Source organism: Pogona vitticeps, chromosome 2, assembly GCF_051106095.1.
Source record: "Pogona vitticeps strain Pit_001003342236 chromosome 2, PviZW2.1, whole genome shotgun sequence".
Lineage (NCBI taxonomy): Eukaryota > Metazoa > Chordata > Lepidosauria > Squamata > Agamidae > Pogona > Pogona vitticeps.
In genome coordinates, this window is record NC_135784.1 from 257,490,094 (window position 1) to 257,492,669 (window position 2,576).

The 2,576-nt window shown below is 39.8% G+C and overlaps 1 protein-coding gene across 5 annotated transcripts in view; it reads left to right on the forward strand.

Moving 5' to 3' along the window:
* Positions 1-2,576, forward strand: part of MCC (MCC regulator of Wnt signaling pathway) — a 320,126-nt gene that overhangs the window by 310,979 nt on the left and 6,571 nt on the right. For all 5 annotated transcript variants that reach the window (XM_020780019.3, XM_072992456.2, XM_020780020.3 and 2 more), the window contains one exon: positions 1,763-1,885. In XM_020780019.3, coding sequence (XP_020635678.3) covers positions 1,763-1,885 — 123 coding nt within the window. The remainder of the gene's footprint in view (positions 1-1,762; positions 1,886-2,576) is intronic.

The following is a 2,576-nucleotide window of genomic DNA, read 5'->3' on the forward strand; positions in this document are numbered from 1 at the left end:
CCAGGTTGGTTTATAAATGTTTTATGAATGGGGTTGCTGCTGTTTCTTTCTGTTTCATTGATTTATATATTCTGCAGGGGAAATGACAAACTACTTGCTTAAGGCAAACTCTTGACTTGGTGTATATGTTCACTGTTATGGAGTTCACCTGTGCTTGATATCCTAGGAAGCCCCTGAACTGGGCTAATCTCTGAATCAATGTGCTGGAATTAAGCTGTGTTGGAGGGGGGGAGGTTTCAATTTGTTAAGAATTACATCTGGACTTTGTTTCAGCCCCAACTCCCATGTCTTTGACACTGGTGAAACACACACGCTTTCCAATTTGGAATTGAGCCCCTGGGCTGAAAAAGTTTCTTTCCTCGTATTCTAGTGGTATGATTAATTGTGAAGGATTGTTGAGGGAGGGTCCCTCAAATATTCTGGATTTCTTTAACTTCCATGGATAGTATCAAGAGAGACAGAAAGTTCCCCTAGGCTGACTTTGTTAGGCTCTGAAAAATGTTTAGGATGTTTTCACATACAGCACTTACGATATCGTTTAGCCTATCTTATTAACTCTTCATTATTTTTCAGATGGAGACCTATCTCCTTTGCATACATGTTTAATAAGTGCTTGCAATTTAAATAAATTTCTAGTATATCTTTTAAAATATATACCTATTTGATCCACTTGAAATGCCTGGATTGCTCCTTCTGGTGTTGTAGAACAGTGCCACCCACAGGGCCGTTGTGGAGCACATGCTAATTAAGTGCCCCAAAAGTCTCTCTTGTTCTACAGGCCATAAGCTGTGTCAAATTGTGTAGGCAGATGATTTATTTTTCAGCTCCTTGGAAGTATCACTGGGTTGTCGGAGACTTTCTGCAGTGTTGCTTCTCACCTTGTCACAGCCATTCATTGCCATGAGTTGCTGTTTTCAAAGGAGATCACTGTAATCCTTTGCGACCAAGCGTGGAATGAGGGCCCGTATCCTTCATTGCAACAATCAAAGCCGCATGGCTAAGATCTGTTACAAAAAATGTATGAAATCCCAATTCTCCACCTTACACAAACTTAATTGTGGGGCTAAAACATGCGACACAGATAGAACTAGAGAATATTTTAAGGCAATTGCATATGGCAAACTAGACATGGGTATGCTTACCATACATGTGTTTTTTCACTGAAATGAGGGAAAGGAATACATTGGTCTGTGGCACCATTTTAACAACATTATTGAAATTAGTGCTGATCTATTTATTTTATTTATTTGAGTTATATAGCTCCCCATTAGTGCAAAGCACTATTCTGGGTGGTGTACAAAAGATTAAAACATGCAGTAATAAATGATAAGTACACAAGAATTAAAACATTAATAGAATAGGGTCAAGTGGCAGCAAAGACAGTTCTCTGTAGGATGGCAGGGTCTGCTCTGCTCTAGACTGCAGCAATCCTAAACTAGAACGGTCTAAACCAGAACACCTATCTGTGAATGTTTTGGCAACAATACTTGTACTACACCAGTAGGATGGGAGTGACTGCAGTGCTGCTCCTTCTCAGGTGTGCCCATTTCGCCGCCCAGAAGGAAACCAAACCTGTGCTTTCCTTTACATAGCATCAGGTCCAGAGCATTGGGACTGGCACAAGTATGACAAGCTGCTGGGCTGCTGTGGTTACCTGACACCTGAGAAACACAAGAATTGCCATTTCCATTTTGTTTTTATGCATTCCCCTCTTGTCCTGACCACTTGGTATATGGTGATAATTCTGCTTTGTGCTTTTCAGAGAAAAGAAGCTGAAAGCCAGAGTGCAGGAGCTGGTGAGTGCCTTAGAAAGACTGACAAAGAGCAGCGAAATCCGGCACCAGCAGTCTGCAGAGTTTGTTAACGACTTGAAAAGAGCAAACAGGTGAAAAGGTTACCCTAGTAAATGGCAGCATGTATCAAAAGGGGCCAATCAGTATGCTGGGGAAGGACTATCTTTTGTTGTGCACTACTTTTGAGTGCAAAATTTACAGAAAGGCAATATTCCAATAACATGACTGATTATACTTATGCATGCATGTCCTGAAGAAAACTACAACTTTGAGGCTATATGCAGAGGTGCACTAAAACAGGTCTTCAGGGCCTTCTGGCCTTCCATGTATTGATGAAAAACTACCCATTTCTAGCTACCAGCAACAATCTAGTGGCAAAACACACTTTCTGTCATTCCCAGATAAGGTTGGTGAATAATCTGGCTACAAACCATGAAACCTTGCTACTAGTAATCCTCAAGTCCAGTTAGATGAGCTAATGGTCTAACCTGACTGACACAGCTTTGTAGGAAATTCTATGAAGTTTCTTCCTATAATCCTTCACAGTTGGCAAGGTTGGCTGGTCCTGATGGAAATTGGAATCTAATGATGTTCTGTGGTCCACAGTAGCAAACATAACAAAATTTTGTATTTTAAAAAAATATTTTATTTAAAAAAAGTTAATAATGACAACACTAACATAAAATGTATATACAACTGTAATTTTTATCTGAGATATAAGCAGTCAAATATGCTCCCATAAACAATCTTAAATTGTTTTCCATTGCTGTTTGTTTCCAACAG